At 42.7% G+C, this 22,845-nt stretch overlaps 1 protein-coding gene across 3 annotated transcripts; it reads right to left on the bottom strand.

The window, feature by feature from the left end:
* Positions 1 to 10,867: 10,867 nt before the first annotated feature.
* Positions 10,868 to 21,365, bottom strand: LOC106587139 (7-dehydrocholesterol reductase). 3 transcript variants are annotated; one of them, XM_014175185.2, is made up of 8 exons: positions 21,280 to 21,365; positions 20,005 to 20,125; positions 14,196 to 14,418; positions 13,864 to 13,954; positions 13,015 to 13,228; positions 12,679 to 12,883; positions 12,393 to 12,524; positions 10,868 to 12,183 (listed from the first exon to the last, which is right to left on the bottom strand). In XM_014175185.2, exons 2-8 carry the CDS (start codon positions 20,112 to 20,114, stop codon positions 11,719 to 11,721), a joined length of 1,440 nt encoding a protein of 479 aa, XP_014030660.1. In that variant the 5' UTR covers positions 20,115 to 20,125; positions 21,280 to 21,365; the 3' UTR covers positions 10,868 to 11,718. The 3 variants fall into 3 exon arrangements, with proteins under 3 accessions (XP_014030660.1, XP_014030661.1, XP_045564300.1); XM_014175186.2 differs by having other exon boundaries at positions 21,284 to 21,306; XM_045708344.1 differs by lacking the exon at positions 21,280 to 21,365 and adding an exon at positions 20,701 to 21,107.
* Positions 21,366 to 22,845: the final 1,480 nt, after the last annotated feature.

Here is a 22,845-nt window from a genome sequence, read left to right as displayed (position 1 = left end):
AGAACATTGAATTAAGCACATCATAAAACGCAATGATGAGCAGTCATGGGCAAAGCTAATGGTTTGGCTTCGCTGTGTGGAGAGACTGAGAGAGTGACGGCAGTGGAGATTCCCTCCAGCCACACACCCACAGCCACACCCTGCTGCTGTGTCCATTTACCCTCTCAGGGACCCACACTACAATACATTACAGCCAGGTCCAGTCCAAACACCAGGAGACAGAAGTCTGGGGTGGAACACATCGCTATGGTAAATCCCAGCCTCTGAGGCGTCACACCCCATAAGGCTAAGCTAGGCAGGGTGTGATGTGTTTTCCATGGCTGTCCCCATCATCGCAGCTCTGAGATGGCCCATGCAGAGCTAATTATGGCACAGTCTTGTTTGTTAGGCGGAGGGTGGCCCTAGTAACAAACCCTACTGTAGCACTCTCCGTGCATCAGGAATTCCACCGAGCTAGCAGCCAAGTTTTATAAAAAGGGATTCAGAAACACAGCAGGCAAACACTCATGTACTTATAGATGTTATTGGGGGATAATGTTGCTCGGCCAAACCCACATATAGTAACAAACACATATGTCAATGCCACACTAGCATCTAGTATTACAGCTTTGAAATATCTCTTTAATACCATACAAAGATAGACAACACATCTCTCACAGACCAGTAATGCTGCCTGTCAAACGGAGAGAGAGAAAGAGAGAGAGTTTAGAGCTCCTGCAGCTCACAGAGTCAGTCAGTTAATCTAGTACACAGTGAGGACTCTGCCTAGTCTGGCAGTGAGCCGCAGCCAGCAGCATCTTTGGCTTGTGATTGGATAAGAAGAGGTTCTGGACTCAGTCAGGCCGTCAGGCTCTCCTCCTCTTTTGCTGTCAGCAGTTCACTTTTCCTCTACAGGGTATTTGGAAAGAATTCAGACCCCTTCACTTTTTCCACATTTTGTTTCGTTACAGCATTATTCTAAAATGGATTAAATAAAACATTTTCTTCGTCAATCTACACTCAATAGCCCATAATGACAAAGCGAAAACAAGTTTGGGGAAATTTGTGCAAATTCAAAATAAAAAACAGAAATACCTTATTTACATAAGTAGTCAGACCCTTTGCTATTAGACTCGATATTTAGCTCAGGTGCATCCTGTTTCCATTGATCATGCTTGAGATGTTTCTACTACTTGATTGGAGTCCACCTGTGGTAACTTCAATTGATTAGACAAGGTCTCACAGTTGATAGTGCCTGTCAGAGCAAAAACCAAGCCATGAGGTCGAAGGAACTGTCCGTAGAGCTCCGAGACAGGATTGTGTCGAGGCACAGATCTGGAGAAGGGTACCAAAACATTTCTGCAGCACTGAAGGTTCCCAAGAACACAGTGGACTCCATCATTCTTAAATGAAGAAGTTTGGAACCACCAAGACTCTTCTTAGAGCTGGACGCTCGGCCAAACTGAGCAATCGGGGGAGAAGAGCCTTGGTCAGGGATGTGACCAAGAACGCGATGGTCACTCTGACAGAGCTCCAGAGTTCCTCTGTGGAGATGGGAGTACCTTCAGAAGGACAACCATCTCTGCAGCACTCCACCAATCAGGCCTTTATGGTAGAGTGGCCAGACGGAAGCCACACCTCAGTAAAAGGCACATGACAGCCAGCTTGGAGTTTGCCAAAAGGCACCTAAAAGACTCTCAAACCATGAGAAACAAGATTCTCTGGTCTGATGAAACCAAGATTGAACTCTTCAGCCTGAAAGTCAAGCGTCACGCCTGGAGGAAACCTGGCACCGCTCAATCACCGGGCCAATACCATCCCTACGGTGAAGCATGATGGTGACAGCGTCATGCTGTGGGGATGTTTTTCAACGGCACGGACTGGGAGACTAGTCAGGACCTGAAAATAGCTGTGCAGCGACGTCCCCATCCAACCTCACAGAGCTTGAGAGGATCTGCAGAGAAGAATGGGAGAAACTCCCCAAATACAGGTGTGCCAAACTTGTAGCGTCATACCCAAGAAGACTCAAGGCTGTAATCGCGACCACAGTTGCTTCAACAAAGTTCTGAGTAAAGGGTCTGAATACTTATGAATGCTAATGAAATATTGATATTTCATTTTTTTTGTACAAACATTTCTAAAAATCTGTTCAGATTTCATTATGGGGTTCATTATGGGACTTCGTTATGGGGTTTTGTGTGTAGATTGATGAGGGGGAAAAAAGTATTTAATTCATTTTAGAATAAGACTGTAACGTAACAAAATGTGGAAAAAGTCAGGGGTTTGAATACTTTCTCAATGCACTGTACACACACACACTTTCACACACACTTATCCACACACATACTTTCACACACACTTATCCACACACATGGTCCATGCAGTGTGTACAGTATCCAGCTTAACAGCAGGGCACCAGGGGAAGCTTGGACGGAGAATGTGTGGTCATGAAATTACCCAGAATACCGGCAGCCATCCGTTAAAAGAGAGGCCCAGAGAGCATTCTCTGAGGCACTTAGAAAAACACACATAAACCCACACATCCATGTTGGTTGTTCCACCAATTAGGTGCCTTTTGAGTAGTTTAACTTGGGGATTTTTTTACGTTTATTTCACCTAGTTTTAACATTCTGTCATAAAGAGCTTATGTTCAACTTAATAAAAACATGTTTTCCCATCTGAAGAGTTACAACAACAACAAAAAATACTATAGTAAGTGCCTATTAAGTGCAAAATAAGGTAAGTGGGTTGACCGTAACAGGGTTGACCGTAACAGGGTTGACCGTAACAGGGTTGACGACTTCATCTCAAATCATCCATAAATCCCCTTGTGACAGGGGGAAAGGAAGCTGGTGTGTGCAACATGGAAGGGCAATTGAATGCAAGCTTCACAAAAACGTTTAAATTGTTTAAACATTTCCAGCCTGTCTATCTATGGATAACAGGGTTGATGTGTAATTACTAGGGCTTTACAATGATGGTGAAAACTTGGATAAATGTAATGTTGGGGTTAAGTTGGTTAATTGTTCCTAGAAGTCAAATAGGATGCATAGAGGTACAGAATTTTGTCACTTTAGCAAGTCTTTATTCATATAAAGAAAATCTGCTTTAATTAATTTTCCATGTGGTCTGTATTAAAGGGCACTACATGAATATACAGTAACAGGCTTTTAACATTTTATATTTGTGCAGAATTTCTACTTAAAATATCAAAGGGACGCAAAAGGCACTTATTTCATGGAATTACCCACGCACACATGTGCCCACACACATAAACACCCACGCACACACACACACGCATACACACACACACACAAATCCCACTCTTCTAGTTTTAATGCTGGTCTCATTAGTGATAGCTTTGCTTGGCTTTTCTCTCTGTTGGTCCTCAGACCCATCAATTCTCCTTATTGAATTTGCCTCATCACAGTACTGATATCCTTATCTGAATCACAACAAGCCTTTATTCTCATTGTCAGAGCGTTGTTTCACCCCCTTTTGGTCAACTTCCACTCTCTGATCTACAATTTATGACTAAATCAGAAACATGCTTTGTTAGAAGTCCGCCAAATTAAATGTTACACACTAAGCAGGAAAGCTGAAGGCAGATGTTCCACCCTGTTACTGAGGCTTAATAATATCCGTACGAACCTGAGGATATATTGCGGATCTATACAGTACCACATGCATGCAAAGCCAAAGCACACAACTAAACATAGGCCTGTTGCAAAACGCTGTCATTAAAAGTCTGGATGCAGCTTTAGTCCATGAGTCGGATGTACCATGCTCAGGATAGGATGGCATAGGACTGTAGAACAATAGAGTAGAGTGGCCCACAGAGAGGGAGAGATGGGGGGGAAAAAAGGGGGTTTATGTACGTTTAGGGAACTTTCACAGGAAAGCCTGGGCTCTAGCCCTGTCTGTGTCTCTGTCTGGGAAAGGAGAGAGCAGCCGGGCACAGGCCTCGGTGCACTGGCACGGAGCCAAGTTGGAGAAAAGGGGGGAGGGGTCTTTCCAGGCACATATCATGACCACTAAGAATCTGCTATTGGGGTGGGTGACTTGGATGTTGTGTGTTCAGTATTTGAGTGTTTTGTGTCTGTGTCTGTGTGATTGTACATTGTCTGAATGTTTTTCTCCCTGTGTCTGTGTGCTTAGAGAGGTGAGCAGGGGGCTTTTGACTGTAGTGTATTCAAAGCTCCAGCTGCTTTGGTATCAGTCACAAAGCCAATGACATTCAGTATGGCTAAAAACAGCTCCCGTATAAAGTGAATATATCACATGTCACATTGACTGATGATATTTAAGAATTGGCTTTGCTCTGCCCAGACTGCCAACCGCCTTTCCCACCGGGGCTAAACAACATGCACAGATTTTAATCCCTGATCGATTGATGGGCAGTCGTGGCATCACTAGCCAGAATGATTATTATTTTTTTTTTAAGTGTGACAATGAGTATATCTTTGATAGAGTCCCTGTTGTATCAGGACACTCATTCACTTCTCCCTCAGTCTTTTCCCCTCATCCTCCTGCCTTGTCGTTTTCTCCCCCCAAAAACATTGTAAACAGTCCGTTTTAGATAGTTGACTCTTTTTTTCACTCGGCACATTTTTTTCTTCATTTTTTCCTCCGTCAACCACATGTGTAAAAGCAGCTTTCCCCGTTCGACCTGGCCCACATTCACACATTCACATTACTGCTTAGTCAGAAGTGGGTCACATCAGCACTGGGAAGGGGAACAAAGGGGGAAAAAAATGTATGAACCATTTCCTGGAGATCAAAAATCCCCCCCCAAAAAACTCTGCATGTCATTGAAAGCTTACAAAGCAGCACTGCCACTGCCGATGCTCCAGAGGAAGCAGGAACTGCGGCTGCTGACGACAATAGTAAAAAAAGGTGTGTGTGCATGTGTGGTGGCTGGGAAAGGGTGTGGAGGGCTGAATCTGGGAGAAAGGCTTGTGTGTGCATGCGTTTTGGGTGTGTATGTTGGGGGGAGTTGGGTGGGCATCGGGGTTGGCTGCGTTACTTGCTAGTAATGGGCTTTTAGCATGTGAGCTGTAATAGTTCGGATCAAACAACTGGGGCGTAGCAGCGGGGGGGTGGCACGCAACAGATGTGATTACTCTAATGACGTTTGTTAGATCGAAATATGTCACATTCAGACGAGTTCCTTTCTCTCCCTCGATCTTCAACACTCCTTCACACGGACCACTGAATCCTCATCCGCATGACCAATTGTCAATTCATGATACTATCATCCATCCATCATCAACCTCTTCCCTTACCAGTAGAGCAGCGCAGTGTCGAACGTCATGTGAACAGAAGTCAATAAATGCTGATGAGGCAAGAAACTCTCACACCGGCCCAGGCTCCACCACATCTCATAATAAATAGATAGAGAAGAAGAGAACATGTAGGGGACCGGCAGAGAAAGGGAAAAATAATGAGGTTTAGAGTAAAGGAGCCTGAAAGAGAAAGAGTGGGAGAGGAAGAGGGACCCGAAAGACAAAAAAACTAACAGAAGTGGGAGAGCTGAAGAAAGAGAGGGGGTATAAATAAATGGATGACAGAGGATAAAAGAGTTAGCGACCGGCTAGGTGGGTGGAGAGATTGGGAGGTTACATGGTTAGGGAGTCTCTAAGGACCAGTTTCAGGCTCTTGTAGTGGAGAGAGCCTGAAACTAAGTATGTTTGCTCTTTATATCCAGCACTGATTCTGGCATGAGTTCTCTGGCTCTGTATCAAACCTCAAATGTTCACGCAAAAGGTCACTATCGATAGTATGGCAAGTCAAGAGGTTTTCTTAACCTAAGCCGTTGTAAACGGTGTATGGTGTGCAGTATAATCGTCGGGATTCATTTCATGTGTGATTGAGTTTAATGGAAGAATGATCACCCCCCAATGATTTATTAAAGACAGGCCATTAAAGTTGTGCGCTCTTAGAAGCACTTTACTCTGTGGCTCGTTCGATAATGACATCCAGTACAGACCAGACCATTTAACCACTGGACTGGGCTGAGCCCTGCATGTGGATCACTGGCCAGGTCTCTCTGCCCTGGGTATGGCTCAGTCCTGTCTGCCAGGGTTGAACTGGATGACGGGGTGACCTTGCTGCCTGGTCTCTGCCAAGTTTGGCAACGGGTCCGTGGGCTGTATTACCACCCAGCCCCCCTGGACAGCTGGCCACTGCCCACACACCCGCCCCACCCTTTCACACCCATTCCAGGCCAAACGTCCGCTAGTCTCCTCGATAACCAAACGCGTCGACCTCCTCCCACAGGAAACTCCCCCACCTGTTCCCTGCTGGGTGGAGAGTTATTCGTTACGGGGTTAATGCTGCTGGACCAAGGGAGAGAATGGAGAAAAAAAACATCTGAGATAAAGCGAAGTATTGTAGCGTTGCATGTGAATGCAACACATGCTGACCACACGAATGTCAAGTAAGCCTCACATTGCAGAAGCCCATCCCTTGCACCCTCCATCAGAATTTAATGGACTATTTCAGACTGCAGGCCTCCCCAGAGAGGGATTTCGGGTAAGGTCAGTGTCAGGGTGTGTGCGTGCGTACGTACATGAACATGTTTGTGTATAAGGGTGTCTGCGTACTGTCAGGATGGGAATGTCCAGGGAAAAATTAATTTGCCACTCCTGTTAGATTTCTTCGTATTAGTAGAGATTCAGGAAATCTGTCCAGCTAATTATGTATTTCCACAGTAATGTCCTGCCTATAACTCCCAGACCACATGGGAAAGTTCTAATTACAGTATACAGCATGTATAGTTCTACAGCACTATCACATCCTATCAGTATCAAATACTTCTCAACTACACTGAGCACAATGAGTTCCTCTCCACACCTCCATCTTCCTGGCTTACCCAGCAGCCTTCTCCTGGGATTATTAACACTGTCAGTGGTTAAGGGGATACAGCTGGTTCTATGGTTAGGGTCAGAGAGTCAGGGGTTGAACATGGGGTTGGAGATACAGTTGGTGCTAGGGTTAGAGATGGGATAGGAGTTGGGGACAAGGCTGGGGCTGGGGTGTGTGTGTGGTTCTGTTGTACGGAAAGAGACTGAGGTCAGTGTCACTCTAAGGCTAGGTGTGTTTAGTCTGGTTTTTCTCTGGTCATCTCATCACTCCTCATGATGGCAGGGAAGGGCAGGAGAGGGCAGGGCAGGGATCAGAAGTGTAGAGGAGTCCTCAGCTCTTGGCTGTGACAAAGAGATGATCACAGGCTGAGGGGGGGAGAATGAGAGAGACATAGGGAGAATCTCAATTGCATACTCCTCGCGTCCTCTCTTCTCGCCCCTCTTTCTCAAAACCTATTGGAGGAGAAGGTCAGAAGGGAGGGACCTCTGGCTTTCTCATCTGATGGGTTTTGAGAAGGAGATGAGGAGAGAGGATGCGAGACGTATTCAATTGAGATTCTCCCACACGCTGTGAGACAAAGAGAAAGTACATTAGCACTAAATACACGATAGTTCATTCCCAAGAGAAATATAGCAGCCCACTACTCAACATGTCTGCTCCATTAGCTCTTTCCACCAGATCAGTCAGTCAACCAACCCCAATGACCACAATCTGAGATCCTCTGTTCAGGGGCCCATACAGAGGCCTAGAAGGTCACTGCTTTTCTCTGCTAACACACACATCAAGCCCACATCCACCCTCTGCCTCCAAACTCACCTAGAAAACTCATTTGGCCTCTTGGGAAATCATCCAGATTTTATTCACAGTTGGCACTCAGTCCAAATATTTCCTTGTGCTTTTTGTATATCTTATTTCGTTCCACTCGCTCACACTCTCTCGCTCTTTCTCTTTGTCCGGCTGATCCCCAGTGCTTCGTAGATAAAACCATATTGTCTTTAAAGTCAGAATTAAAAACAGATAAAGAGGAAATGTCAAAAGATATACAATTGTTCAGGCTGTTCAACAGTATGGTCATTTGGAAGGCATGTGTGGGGGGATATTTGGTTTAATTCTCACAAAACTATCCCTAGGACATTAGTAATAATGAGAATCAATAGTGTATACTAGGACATTAGTAATAATGAGAATCAATAGTGTATACTAGGACATTAGTAATAATGATAATCAATAGTGTATACTAGGACATTAGTAATAATGAGAATAATATATACTAGGACATTAGTAATAATGAGAATCAATAGTGTATACTAGGACATTAGTAATAATGAGAATCAATAGTGTATACTAGGACATTAGTAATAATGATAATCAATAGTGTATACTAGGACATTAGTAATAATGAGAATCAATAGTGTATACTAGGACATTAGTAATAATGAGAATCAATAGTGTATACTAGGACATTAGTAATAATGAGAATCAATAGTGTATACTAGGACATTAGTAATAATGAGAATCAATAGTGTATACTAGGACATTAGTAATAATGAGAATAATGTATACTAGGACATTAGTAATAATGAGAATCAATAATGTATACTAGGACATTAGTAATAATGAGAATAATATATACTAGGACATTAGTAATAACGAGAATCAATAATGTATACTAGGACATTAGTAATAATGAGAATCAATAATGTATACTAGGACATTAGTAATAATGACAATAATGTATACTAGGACATTAGTAATAATGACAATAATGTATACTAGGACATTAGTAATAATGACAATAATGTATACTAGGACATTAGTAATAATGACAATAATGTATACTAGGACATTAGTAATAATGACAATAATGTATACTAGGACATTAGTAATAATGACAATAATGTATACTAGGACATTAGTAATAATGAGAATCAATAGTGTATACTAGGACATTAGTAATAATGACAATAATGTATACTAGGACATTAGTAATAATGACAATAATGTATACTAGGACATTAGTAATAATGTCATATTCAGTCTGGTGACGTGGCTTTATCTCTTCTTCTTCAGTTCAGTCATCCTCTAACTGGCATTCATTTAAAAAAAAAGAAAAGCAATTTTGTTCTATCTAAGGCAATGTAATGAATTTGCTGTACATTGCGTTAACTCTGAATAAAGACAGGGGAAATCGATGCATATTCCATTACCTTAACTGACTTACGTCCATTATTGTCCTTGTGAAGCATCTTATCAGTGGTGTGGTGCAGTCTCTGGGCAAGTGCTTACATTGTGTAATGGGCCATTTAGTCGAATGAGAAATACCCCCCCCCCCCTTCTCCCCCTTGGTTATCGTCATTGGTCATTGGTGTGTGAATGTCTATGTATGGTGTGTAGTTTCACGATTGGGAGTAGTTGTGTAGTTGTGTTTCCGTGGATAGGACATTAGGGTGCAGCGTTTGTTTATTTGTGTCGGTGTGAAAAGGGATGGGAGAGGTGATAGAGTATGTGTGTATGTGACCGACTGAAGAGGGAGTAGAAGAGAGCTCTATGTTTAGTTGTCTATAGGTCTGTGTGAATAATGAGTAAAGAGATGTGTGTCTGGGTGAACCATTTGGATCTTTCGTGTTGTCTTTAATGTTCATGTTGATGACATATTCATCATTAGGTGTGCTTGCTGAAGGCAAAGCACAACTCTAGATGTCTTACATACTCATGTTCTTATTTGGTTTCTTTAGCCCACTCTAAAGCTTAAGTGATTTACTCCGTGAACACGAAAACCAAACAACAGAGCGTACAGACGGCCCCGACTGAGACTGCTTGAGAAAATATTTGTGATAGCATTTGTACTTTTTGAACAATAACACTATGTAAATGAGCTACCAATACATTTCAATGCGGGGGAAAAAGGGCCGTAGATTTGAATGGTAAAATAAATAAATAATTCTCTGTGTTCAGGCATATTCTAACTTCAAATTCTTTAAGATCTTTATCAACTATAACTATATACATTTACATACATGTGCATGAAATAACTCACCAACAGTTACTCTTGAAACATTCAAGCTAGGGACACTAAACCAACTTTCGCATGTTCAGGCTCTCCTAACGTCCAATTCTTAAAAAATGGTATCAACTATAACTATATAAATAAGCATACATTAACTCTCCTAAAGTAACTCTTGAACTCCCTTCACATTCTTAAGGACTTTATAAACTATAAACAGTGGTAATTAGCATCAGTTAGCGTAACACTTCATGGAGTTAATGGAAAAATTAAGAACAGTGGTAAACATTTTAAATGCTGCCGCTCTTTAACAATTTCAGCTGAAAACATTAAAACAACATTATTATTTTCAAAACCATGAATACTTTAAAACAAGCTAGCAAGCACACCACATTTTCTTCAGGAAATAGTTTGTTTTCATTGACATTACAAATATTTTCTCTGGGAGGATAAACTCTCTAGGATTGTTTTATTTCTGCTAGATTCTTTCACAACCTGTGTTCTACTGCCCCCTGCTGCTGAATGTCAGATTTGAGGTGACTTTAAATTCAAGTGGGAGAAAGGGATAGAAAGATGAGGATTAGGGAGACATAAGAACAGAGAATAGAGGAAGTAAATAGGAAATGGAAGTGAAGGGTGCACTCTTGACGTTAATACAACCACCAGCCTTACCAGTGAGTGATCACTGTTATACCCACTCCGGGGGTCTTTCCACCAGCCACCACTTCCACATCCGCCCTCCTCTTGTCTGTCAGAGCCTAACATCAGCCTCACATCCAGCTCCAACCGTCTGTGTTTGTTTAACTCTTTTCCTGGCAGCTGTGATGATCAGAAGGGGTCAGGCAGGCCAGTGTGAGAGACAGGAGGCCTGATCAACCTCTTCAGTCACAGCAGGAGGAAATGGTGACCTTCCACAGGAACAACTCTGATGTTGTCATTTCCTCCACTCACACACACAATGCACAAATACGTACCAAAAAAATGTAATTGTTGGAATCAAAGTAAAGAAATCAGAAATGTATTCACCATGTTAGGTTTATTTACTTTTCTAAGTTATCACTTGAGGTAAGGCAGATGAGGTAAAAAAAAAAAAAAGGCAAACAACTGAAATCAAAAGACTGTTGGCTAAAGTAAAAGCACTATTAGCACAAAACTTTAAAATAACAGGTACGGGGTACCTCAAACATATTGACAGGCATAAAGAAAAATGAATTTTAGCAGGAACAATCATTTTATAGGTGTAGCTGCTTCTTGAACATAATATACTAGTCTGCTGCTAGCATTTCATGTAATGCTGGGCTGACCCCTAAGTAGAAGAAACATTTGTCAACGACAGTGCATTGTCAAAAGATATCTAGATTATTGCTCACTTGTAGCTGTAATTACTTTACCATCGGCAACTAAGTGCTACTGCATGGTTATGTGATGTTCACGTTGATAGACTACAGTGCACTTCAATACAGATTTTAATTAGAAATCCATTTTGCAGAGTTTCTCATAGCATCTATGTACCATAGTACCAATATTTACGGAGAAATGCTCCTAGGCACTGGTGAAAGCAGTTCTGAGAGTAGCTGAGGATTGCTTCTTAGAGCACAATGCTGGCACTCTTCTGACTACAAGTGAAGATCTCACTCTGAGCACTATGTATTTTCAGACAGAGAAACATGGAAACACACATTGACATCCAAAGACACCATTGCATTCACACACACGGTCACACACACGCGCACGCACACATTTTGCTCAAAATGTCATCAACATCTTCCCCTTTCCCACGGAATGTGAACAGTCCATTTAACAGACATCTCCTTCTTCTGTTAAACTTCTTTCAGGATGCAGGGATTCCTTCAACCTCTGTGTCGACTCTAGAAGATCCCAGGCAGCAGTCGATAGGGAACTGCATCCGTGTAGCGCTTCCAGTCTTTGCCGTACTTGCTGCTGCAGCGATGCTCGTCTCTCACACAGCGGTGCACCAGCAGGATGGTCATGTAGACGATGTAGAAGTAGGGATGAATGTGGCCGAAGCCGCAGGCTGCACAGTAGGCCAGCGAACCCATCAGGTCGCCCGTGTAGTTGAGGTGGCGTGCCACGCCCCAGAAGCCGGAGGTCATGAGCTTGCTGTGGTGAAGGCCGCCGTCACCCGAGCGGTAGGCACACTCAATGAAGGTGGGCTTCTTGCCCCAGATGGAGCACTTCCCCTCGGTACGGCGGAACAGGTCCTTCTGGTGGTTGGTGGAGCGGAAGACGTAGTAACCCACCAGACCCAAGAGGAGGACAGCAGCAGCATGGGCTGTGGAGAGCTGGACTGGGTTATAAACCAGGTACAGGCCCTGTAGAAAGAGACATGATGCCAAACATACAGTACGATGTCATGACTGTTGAATAGAAAACAAGAAAGACTGCATAATAGCTATATTTAACTCAGCCAGTATAATAGAAGCACGTCGATGCGTCTGTAATTTCCATGACTTATTCATATTTTTTGCAGTGGATTCTGTGTTGGGTGTCGGACTAGTCTTTTTATGATGATGTGACTTACCTGCAGCGTGTAGAGGAAGGGCAGCCACACACAGTCCCCCCAGCCCAGGTACCAGCCAAAGTGGTCATGGCAGATGTCAATCGTCTTCAGGTACCATGCCTCATTCCAGAAGAAGTCGAGAACATAGATTGCCTGGAGGAGTAGTTATTACATTAGTAGCCATTCATTGGAGGCCAAGCTTGCCTAAACTGGGTTCAGTCAAAGCTACCGCTCTAAGGTCTAATTTAGCTAGCTCACTCGCTAACGTACCCTGCCATCTAGTGGTAAACGGAGAGGAGTGTCTCACCTGCAGCACATTAACCAGGATCATGGAGTTGGTCACATAGCCATAGAGCTCCTGCTGTTTGGCTGCATAAGAGAGGTTGATTAGAGTCCAGGCAACAATACCAGGTCTCCCGTTGAAGAAGAGCTTGAAGTCGAACCATTTGCCGATGCGGGGATTGAACTCAATGCCCATCATGTAGTTATAGAAGACGTTGCCTGTGAATTTGCTGGAAAATGACAAAGGCAATTCAGATTAACTATGCCCAAAGTGACAAGTTTTATGAAATATTACATATTATTGGATGCGAGTGACAAGTTTGAATATCCTAACATATTATTGGACGTATGTAATCCTCACCAGTCCTCTGCATTGGTGGGGAAGAGGTAGGCCTTGACAAAGGCAAAGGTGGACACAGCATAGCCCAGTATGTTGGTGCACCACAGCAGTGGGATCCAGTTGTCGAAGATTATGGTGGGGGAAAACCAGTGGAAGAATTGAGCGTTGGCATACCACAGGGCATGGGTGATCAGCCACGACTGTAAACCGTTGATCTCATACTTGTTTATGAGGCCTAGGAGAGAACAAACAATGGGGGGGTGAAACAATGACTGCATATGGACAAAGCCATTGATCACGTGACACCATTCATTCCTATGTGAAGACTCAATAACGCATTGAAGCCAAATGAAGTCGTTTAAGACGGCGTCTCATGAAGACAACATGTACAGTCTGAGCTACTCCAGGAAGTGACGTTGCAGGCCAGCTCAGCGCTGCTCCCTCTCATTGAGTAACTCTTGTTTAAGGCTGACCGGGGTACTGCAGACTGCCATTAGCAACTAAATTACCCTCATAACTTTGTCTGTGTGTGATTTAAAAAGAATCGGCTCAAGGACATACATCAAGTGTATTAGAAGCAATTATTGTTACCATAACGGTCTTCAAATATGATTATTTTTTCATGAAGATTGCCATTTCTTTATTCACTATAATGGGGATCCTGTTTTCTGCAAACAATGCCTGCAGTACCACGGTCCGTGGCTTCAATGAGAGGGGGCAGTCGTTCTCCAGCGTGGAACAGAGCCAAGGGTTTCCAGACAACTACACTTAACAGTATTGTGCACATACAATATCTGTAAATATTAATAGAAACCCAATCCTTCATGCTAGAAATCTCCAAAAACAACTTTTTCTTCTCAGGTGCCTTACCTGCCGGGGTGCGAGCTCCGTCCTGAACCCCACCTGCATAGCCAGGCAGGAACTTATGAGTGATATCAGGAACACACATGTAGAGCACTACCTGATGGAGAAACAGTGTCATTCCACAGAACTCCCATCGGTGAAATATTCTGATGCTATAAACCATAATAAAATGTCATTTACATCAACTTTTTCAAAAATACTGTGGCAGCCCAATTCTGATCTTTAGCCCAATTATTCGCAAAATATCTGTTCTGATTGGTCAAAAGACCAATAATCGGGCAAAAGAATTGGGCTGACTGTGTAAACACAGCCTATGTCCCTCTCTTCTCTGGCCCTACCTGGAAGGAGACCCAGATGGTGTAGATCTGAGCAGCGGTCCAGGTGAAGGAGGGGGCCTTTTCCCAGATGGAGCGCAGGGTGACCTCTCCACTGTAGAGCTCCACCAGGGGCTGGCTGACCGAGCACTGGTACTGGTCACACACCATGACGAAGAAGAATACCAGGAAGGGAGCTGTGCACAGTAGCAGGATCACAGCGCTCAGAGAGAACCAGTCCACCTCCCTAACAGAGTGTTAGGTGTGGAGGAGATGGGGGAAATAACATACAAAGTTGTAATGGTGCAAATGCATAATCATTGGAGCATTTACAATAATGAATAATTCCTTACATTTTTCCTTTAAAAAAAACACTTGATACTGTAATTTATTCGAGAGTTGTTATTGTTAGGCTGTAGATCTAATCTAACATAAACGCTCTGGGCCGAGGACTTTGCCTTGTGGTGTTCTGTCAACTTTGCTAGAGTTCACTTTAAAAGATAAGCATGACTGGTTTATCTTACAGGCTCATTTGAATAACACTGATTATATGACAAGGCCAACATTTTAGTGACTGTCTGTCCATGTAGTGACTGTCCATCAGTGGAGACTGTTGAGGGGAGGACGGCTCATAACAATGGCTGGAACGGAGCAAATACAATGGTAGCAAACACATGGAAACCATGTGTTTGGCGTATTCGACACCATTCTACTTATTCTCCTCCAGCCATTACCACGAGCCCATCCACCCCCATGAAGGAGCCGCCAGCCTCCTGTGCTGTCCATGTGCAGCACAAATCAACCGCATGAACAACATAAATCTTGAGAGCTTAGTTTTTCCTTTTTTTTTCTTTTTTTATTCTGTAGTGAATCCATTCGCTAACCTGAGCTTTGTATGAGGGCTACAACAGCAAAAATATGTATGTCACTTTTTAACTTATTTCAGTGGCAGCGACCCATAACCCAATGACAACTGGAATAGACATATAATGGAAAGATCATGTGCGGAACGATGGAAGCTTGTGAACTGATTCAAACTGGTTGTTTATTTTCCGCAGTCAAATACTTTACTTCCTTTCCATACTACCTTCGTTGACTGAAGATTAAGCAGGTCCCCACACACAATCTTGCCCAATGCTTTGAGCTGCTGCCCTCCTCAAAGAAATAGAAGGTCCCACTGTTCAGCAAGAATAGGAGCAGGGCAAATGTAATTCCCGACAGCCATCAGGCTGCTGAACAGTGGGACATAGGACAGTTGTAGGCCCGATGGTCAGACAGTAGGCCACAGGGGCTGTGAATATGTGTGCATTAACTATGAACTTTCCAGTGTTTTCTGTACTGTGTATTTGTACGCGGACTTGACAAAAATGAATTTCCATATAAAATGGACATTAAAGATGGAATCCGCAGTTGGGGAAACAGCGCCACTCTCCGCCCCACGGCCGTTTCTGTTTTTGTTGACGAAGCAGACTACGTTGTTGTCGTGACATCGCAAGCGGATGTGGCAGTTTCACCATTAAGGACAGCAGCTTTACAGTTTTTTCCAATTGCTAACACACTAAAATGACATGCTCAGCACAATTATTTAAACTGACACACAGAGAGCAAAACCTCTTCTCAAGTCTCCAAAAGTCTAAACACATTTTCTGCTTTACACACATTTTACAATTCAAAATGGCACTTTTTAAATGCACTGCACACGGATCTCTGCATAAGACACAACAATCTGACATAAAGTCACATGTTTGCCATTTCAAAACACTGCCATTCAAAATGACACTTCATGAGCTAATTGGCCAATACATGTGCCACCTGGCCAAACACCTCAATGGTTAATTGTTACCACTTCAATCAGGAAGTAAACACTATGAAAAGACCACAGGTGAGCACATTTTCTTTTACAACAACAACGGAAGCCGTTGCAGAGAGAGGAAGAGGAAGAGGGAGGGTGAGAATGAGAGGGGGAGGAAGAGTGAGAGGTAGGGGTAGAGCTGGTAGAGGAGTTCATGGCCAAAGACAACAACTTTCAAATGAAATCAGAGCAACCTTAGTTGATCATGTCATCAACCATGGGCTGACAATGCGAGAGGCTGGACAGAGAGTGCAGCCCAACTTGAGCCGTTTTACTGTCGCCTGTGTCATCCGGACATTTAGACTGGAGTACAGGTATGGAACCAACATTTTTTTCACACTATGTAGTACACCCCATGTCATAGTGTATTAGTTGGGTGACACCTGTTTACTTCATGAATGGCTGATGTCATACACTAACTGCACACATTTCCTGTAGAATTTACTCTACTGTGGGGGAAATATCTTTAGGCTGCATTGTCCAAGCCCTATATTCTTGTTTTTTTGTTTTTCTAAAGGCCTGAGAGACGCAACCATGGTGGAGGAAGGGGCCAAATGTTCACCGGGGTACAGGAAGCTGCCATTGTAAACTTGGTTTTGGAAAATAATGAAATCAGATTATGAGAAATTCAAAGCTACATCATCCAAGACAACACCATATTCAACAACATTCAACGAGTCAGTCTGTCCACATTGGCTTGCATTCTCAAGCGAAACCAAATAAGACTGAAACAACTTTATAAGGTGCCGTTTGAGAGAAACTCTCAAAGAAACAAAGAGGTCAGACGAGCATATGTGGATGTAAGTACAATATTGACTGCAGTACACAGATTCCCATAGATTGGAAAGCAGCTGCTGTCATCCCCCTCTTCAAAGGAGGTGACACTCTTGACCCAAATTGCTACAGACCTATATCCATCCTACCCTGCCTTTCTAAGGTCTTCGAAAGCCAAGTTAACAAACAGATTACCGACCATTTCGAATCCCACCGCACCCTCTCCGCTATGCAATCTGGTTTCAGAGCTGGTCATGGGTGCACCTCAGCCACGCTCAAGGTCCTAAACGACATCGTAACCGCCATCGATAAGAAATAATACTGTGCTGCCGTATTCATTGACCTGGCCAAAGCTTTTGACTCTGTTAATCACCACATCCTCATCGGCAGACTCAGTAGCCTTGGTTTCTCAAACGATTGCGTCGCCTGGTTCACCAACTACTTCTCTGACAGAGTTCAGTGTGTCAAATCGGAGGGCCTACTGTCCGGACCTCTGGCAGTCTCTATGGGGGTACCACAGGGTTCAATTCTTGGGCCAACTCTTTTCTCTGTATACATCAATGATGTCGCTCTTGCTGCTGGTGAATCTCTGATCCACCTCTACGCAGACGACACCATTCTGTATACTTCTGGCCCTTCTTTGGACACTGTTAACAACCCTCCAGACGAGCTTCAATGCCATTCAACTCTCCTTCCGTGGTCTCCAACTGCTCCTAAACACAAGTAAAACTAAATGCATGCTCTTCAACCGATCGCTGCCTGCACCTGCCCGCCTGTCCAGCATCACTTCTCTGGACGGTTCTAACTTAGAATTTGTGGACAACTACAAATACCTAGGTGTCTGGTTAGACTGTAAACTCTCCTTCCAGACTCACATCAATCATCTCCAATCCAAAGTTAAATCTAGAATTGGCTTCCTATTTCGCAACAAAGCATCCTTCACTCATGCTGCCAAACATACCCTCGTAAAACTGACCATCCTACCAATCCTCGACTTCGGCTATGTCATTTACAAAATAGCCTCCAATACCCTACTCAACAAGCTGGATGCATTCTATCACAGTGCCATCCATTTTGTCACCAAAGCCCCCTTTACTACCCACCATTGCGACCTGTACGCTCTCGTTGGCTGGCCTTCGCTTCATAATCGTCGCCAAACACATTGGCTCCAGGTCATCTACAAGACCCTGCTAGGTAAAGTCCCCCCTTATCTCCGCTCACTGGTCACCATAGCAGCACCCACCTGTAGCACGCGCTCCAGCAGGTATATCTCTCTGGTCACCCCTAAAGCCAACTCCTCCTTTGGTCGCCTCTCCTTCCAGTACTCTGCTGCCAATGACTGGAACGAACTACAAAAATCTCTGAAACTGGAAACACTTATCTCCCTCACTAGCTTTAAGCACCAGCTATCAGAGCAGCTCCCAGGTCACTGCACCTGTACATAGCCCATCTATAATTTTGCCCAAACTACTACCTCTTCCCCTACTGTATTAATTTATTTTATTTATTTTGCTCCTTTGCACCATATTATTTATATTTTAACTTTCTTCAAACTACAAATCTACCATTCCAGTGTTTTACTTGCTATACTTTATTTACTTTGCCAGCATGGCCTTTTTTGCCTTTACCTCCCTTATCTCACATCATTTGCTCACATTGTATATAGTCTTATTTTTTTCTACTGCATCATTGATTGTATGTTGTTTTACTCCATGTGTAACTCTGTGTTTTTGTATGTTGTCGAACTGCTTTGCTTTATCTTGGCCAGGTCGCAATTGTAAATGAGAACTTGTTCTCAACTTGCCTACCTGGTTAAATAAAGGTGAAATAAAAATAAAATAAATAAAAAACACTACACGCAACATTGTTTCCCAGTGTACTGGATAACACCATATTGACTGCTTTTGTTCTTTGTTTTCAAGGAGTACTGGAAATGGATGCTCATGCAATCCCACATGAGTTCATCTTTATAGATGAGGCTGGGTTCAACCTAGCAAAGACCAGAAGAAGGGGAAGAAACGTAATTGGCCACAGAGCCATTATAGATGTTCCTGGCCAACGTGGTGGGAACATCACAATGTGCGCTGCCATCTCCAATACGCATGGTGTCCTCCACCGTCATGCCAACCTTGGACCATACAACACAGCCCATATTCTCACATTTCTGGAGAGACTCCACAACATTCTCATACCACCAGAGCGTATGAATGATGCAGACCATCAAAGAACCCGGTACGTTGTAGTATGGGACAACGTGAGCTTTCATCGTGCAGCCCCAGTCCAAAACTGGTTTGCTGACCACCCACCATTTCTCGTGCAGTACCTCCAACCATACTCACCATTGCTGAACCCCATATAAGAGTTATTTTCGGCATGGCGGTGGAAGGTATACGACCGGCAGCCCTCTGTGCGCATGCCTCTTGTGCAGGCTATGGAAGAGGCATGTGATGAGATTGATGTGGGTGTGATTCAGGGATGGATAAGGCACTCAAGGCGCTTCTTCCCTCGATGTCTGGCAAGGGAAGATATTGCCTGTGATGTGGACGAGGCGTTGTGGCCAGACCCAGCTGTGCGGCAAGATGCTGCCTAATTATTGTTCTTGACTCTTTTCTTTCTATATATTTTTTTCTGCACATTTTTTCTGCAATTTTGTGAGCATATTTTTGTTCAGTCCAATGTAAATATATATGCTGTGACATATGTTGCACTGACTTGTTTGGTGAAAAATAAAAAATAAAATGTTTCAACAGCATGTGTGTGTATCTGCAAATATTTCTGTGCATCTGAAGAATTTTCTACAATTTGAACTATTTTAGTATTATGGCAAAGCATGCTAAAGATGAGAGTGCTTTTCATTATGCCCAACAGTGTGTAGTTGGTTAGACAAAAATCTGGTAATATGAATGAAGTGTGTGCCATTTCGTGCAAACGTTTGATTTTGATCATGCTATATGTAGTTTTGGTTGCACTGCTTCATTTTGCAGGATATATGAGGTATTGTGCAGTTTGGGTGTGTGGTTTTGTGTTAAGTATTTTGATAAAACCAGCCTAGTTTGCAAAATCGTGTTTTAGCAATTGGGAAAAACTAAGTATATCGTGTCATAAATCAGTCCTGAACCAACAGAGTGAAACCAGTTAAACGTGAACCCAGTTACCTGAGTAGAGGATTAATGACTATAGGGCTCCAGCAGGTCACCTTCATCTTACCATGCTCTTCCCCACTGCCCTGCAGGTTCCTCTGTCGTCTCAGACGCCTCCCCGTTAGAGCTGAGCCTCTGGCGCCTCCGGGTGGCCTCCATGGCCACTGCAGAAGACATCTCTAGGGAAACTGAGAGAGAGTAGAGTCATGGTAGTGACCAGGACATAACAGGCCTACTGTACCTTATAAGGTAATGTGGGAAATCAAAGGACATCTGGTGTCCTTGAGGACCTGACATTACACATTCTGTGATGGTGCTGTACATGATGCCTGGTTTGTGAATAGACTTGAGCATGATAATTCTACAATGAGAGGTTTTAGCACAATACAGTTGTGTATGTTAGCAAATCCAATGCAAGTGTTCAATCATATCAAACACATTGGAAAAATGTGTACGTACACTTTAATAAGACCATAACTGTCTATGGTATATGATTACTACATGGGCATAGAACCAAACATAGAACCAAACAAACCTTTCCACCCCATTATTAAACTACCCATTAATAATGTTGCTCATCCCCTCCATTAATATAAACATGTATGCATGCATTACTAAGTCGCTTTGATTAAAGTGTCTGCTTAATGGCATATATTATGTTATATTATTATATCATAAATCAGAGGTAGGCCCTGCATATGTACTGTAACAATCCACAGAAAACACTCCACAAACAGCGTCTGGAGCAGTAAAGCAGACTCACAGGGATAATAGCAGGTCTCAGTGCATAGGTTATGTCAGCTGATACGTTTTTGGACCAAATCCAACATACAGATACAACGAGAATGCTGAGGGGAACAACAGTTGTACTGGTTGACAAGGACACTTTTGGCTGAGTGACAGCTGTCTCACATTCACATAGACCACTCAGATAATGTTGTGTACAAGACTGATTGAAGTATGGGTTTCATAAAAAGCATAGACTTCATTCTCCACCCTTTTAACGTTACTTAAAATTACTGATGGGCCTACAACAAGCGTCAGCTGTTTATATAGCCGATTAATTAATAAATATCCGCAAGTCCCTGAAATTATACTGTCAATAATTATGCACGACAACGGATCGAATGAATAAATAGACGATCGATAAAGGCTATCACAAAACAATTGATAACGAATTGCCTAACGCAGCCATAACGCACCTCCAGAAAAAGCCATAACTCATACTGACAATAGCCCATGCATAATGTCGAGGATCATAGACGGAAAAATTACATAAACATTATAGCAGACATTGAATTTCAATAGGTCTGTCTTAAAGATAATTTCGTAGGCTACTCACCAACCTCTAGGACCTATGGGAAAACTCTTGGCCCAGATGCTTACGATATAACGAATAAAAGGTTCTATATTAACAACAGCTCCGCCCAAATAATAAATGCGTGTAAGCGTACAGCCAATAACGTCTCAGTAGGGTGCGCCACACTGCCATATCGACCTCTGATTGGGTAACACGGACCTGAAGGCACTACCGCCTGATGAGCTCATGAATAGATGGGCCATTAAAAATGATTCATCTACAGTCAAGAGCGACACATTACCTGGGAGTAAACCCAAATAACTCCTCAACATATTTTGAGTGGGGGAAAAGGTACCCAATTCTGATACTTGAGTAAAAGTATTGATACCTTAATAGAAAACTACTCAAATAAAAGATAAAGTCAAACAGTAAAATACTACTTGAGTAAAAGCATTGATACCTTAATGGAAAACTACTCAAGTAAAAGATAAAGTCAAACAGCAAAATACTACTTGAGTAAAAGTCTAAAAGTATTTGGTTCTAAATATATTTAAGTATCAAAAGTAAATGTAGTTGCTAAAATATACTTAAGTATCAAAAGTAAAAGTATAAATCACTTCAAATTCCTAATATTAAGCAAAGCAGAAGGCACCATTTTATTGTTTTTAAAATGTACAGATAGCCAGGGGCACACTCCAACACATCATTTACAAATTCCTAATACTTTTGGGTGTTAGGGAAAATGTATGGAGTAAAAAGTGCATTATATTCTTCAGGAATGTAACAAAGTAAAAGTAAAAGTTGTCAAAAAATAAATAGTAAAGTAAAGTACAGATACCCCAAAAAACTACTTAAGTAGTACTTTAAAGTGTTTTTACTTAAGTACTTTACACCACTGCATATTTTGAAACAATAAGTGGACATCACACAGTTTGGATTGAGTAGTAGGATACTTTTATATTGTCATTTTTTTTCATGAGGTCACAAATTTGAGACCTACTTTTCCCCTTGGTTTTCGACAATATTTTGTATTTATGGAAGCATCACCATTTTTAAGTCTGAAATATGGACAATTTCTAAAACATATGAAGACTACCGGTACTCTCTACAGGTATACTAATTTTGTACAGCAGAGGCGCAGCAGCTGGTTGTGTGAATGAGCTTCCTGTCTCTTTAATACGATATACGAAGAGGAGGGGCAGCAGTAGCAAAGATTTGTATAACTAACTGGCCAGAATAAGCGAGGTGGGCAGAGCCAAGCACGAGTTAGCGAGACCTTATTGTTGCGTTCTAGCAATGTTTTGAATCCACTCTGTTCGTAACATGTTCTAGGTTTGGGAACAGAAAGCAGTATTGATATCAAATGTTTCATCGATGAGAAAATTAGCAGAATGTGGGCCAAAATCCATCTCGTTCCATATTCTCCCACTGCCGTCAACACGGCTTCCTCTCACTACCATATTTGGTACATTTGAGCGAGTGGAAAAGCCAAGCGGATGCTTCACATTTATACATCCGGTGAAATATCTGTCTCATTGTTGTATCTGTGGTTGGAGTGCCCGGATCGAAGTGACACAACGTTGCAACTCAGATAGTATTGAGTCGAGT

The sequence above is a fragment of the Salmo salar genome, chromosome ssa26 (genome assembly GCF_905237065.1).
Source record: "Salmo salar chromosome ssa26, Ssal_v3.1, whole genome shotgun sequence".
Classification (NCBI taxonomy): Eukaryota; Metazoa; Chordata; class Actinopteri; order Salmoniformes; family Salmonidae; genus Salmo; species Salmo salar.
The sequence above is the reverse complement of the archived record's forward strand: the minus strand, read 5'-3'. Positions and strand labels throughout refer to the sequence as shown.

Bases quoted from the DNA above. Each gene is read 5' to 3' on its own strand.
- LOC106587139 (XM_014175185.2), bottom strand. From the start codon at position 20,114: ATGTCTTCTGCAGTGGCCATGGAGGCCACCCGGAGGCGCCAGAGGCTC. The intron at 14,419-20,004 runs GTAAGATGAAGG...ACACTCTGTTAG, and splicing joins GGGCAGTGGGGAAGAGCATG to GGAGGTGGACTGGTTCTCTC. The intron at 13,955-14,195 runs GTAGGGCCAGAG...TTTCTCCATCAG, and splicing joins CCATCTGGGTCTCCTTCCAG to GTAGTGCTCTACATGTGTGT.